This window comes from Penaeus monodon, chromosome 31 (genome assembly GCF_015228065.2).
Source record: "Penaeus monodon isolate SGIC_2016 chromosome 31, NSTDA_Pmon_1, whole genome shotgun sequence".
NCBI lineage: Eukaryota > Metazoa > Arthropoda > Malacostraca > Decapoda > Penaeidae > Penaeus > Penaeus monodon.
Window position 1 is genome coordinate 24,372,829 of NC_051416.1, and position 300 is coordinate 24,373,128.

General features: G+C 39.7%; 1 protein-coding gene across 1 annotated transcript in view; it reads right to left on the minus strand.

Annotated features, from left to right (window-relative positions):
* Window positions 1–300, minus strand: part of LOC119593126 (cell division control protein 6 homolog) — an 8,453-nt gene that overhangs the window by 1,686 nt on the left and 6,467 nt on the right. The window contains 1 exon segment of the mRNA XM_037942091.1: window positions 46–214. Within this exon segment, the coding sequence (XP_037798019.1) occupies window positions 46–214 (169 nt within the window).

Sequence of the window (300 nt, forward strand, 5' to 3'; positions counted from 1 at the left end):
CCTGTCATCCAATTCTTTGTCACTAGAAGTAAATAATCTTCTTACCATTTGTAGGTTTTATAACACTCTGCCTCCGTGCTTGTATTTCACAGAGTTCTACAGCTCTTCTGCATACATCTAAAGCCTTGCGAACATCTCCAGCAACGGATGCAACCTTGCCGGCTAAAAACATTACAGCTGCTGGTTTTATCACTTGAACATCTCCCAGTCCAGCCTAAAAATGAAATGTAAAATTCATGGATTTCTTCAAACGGACTCAATGCTTAACCCACTGCCTAAGGGGAAAATGAATAAAAAATG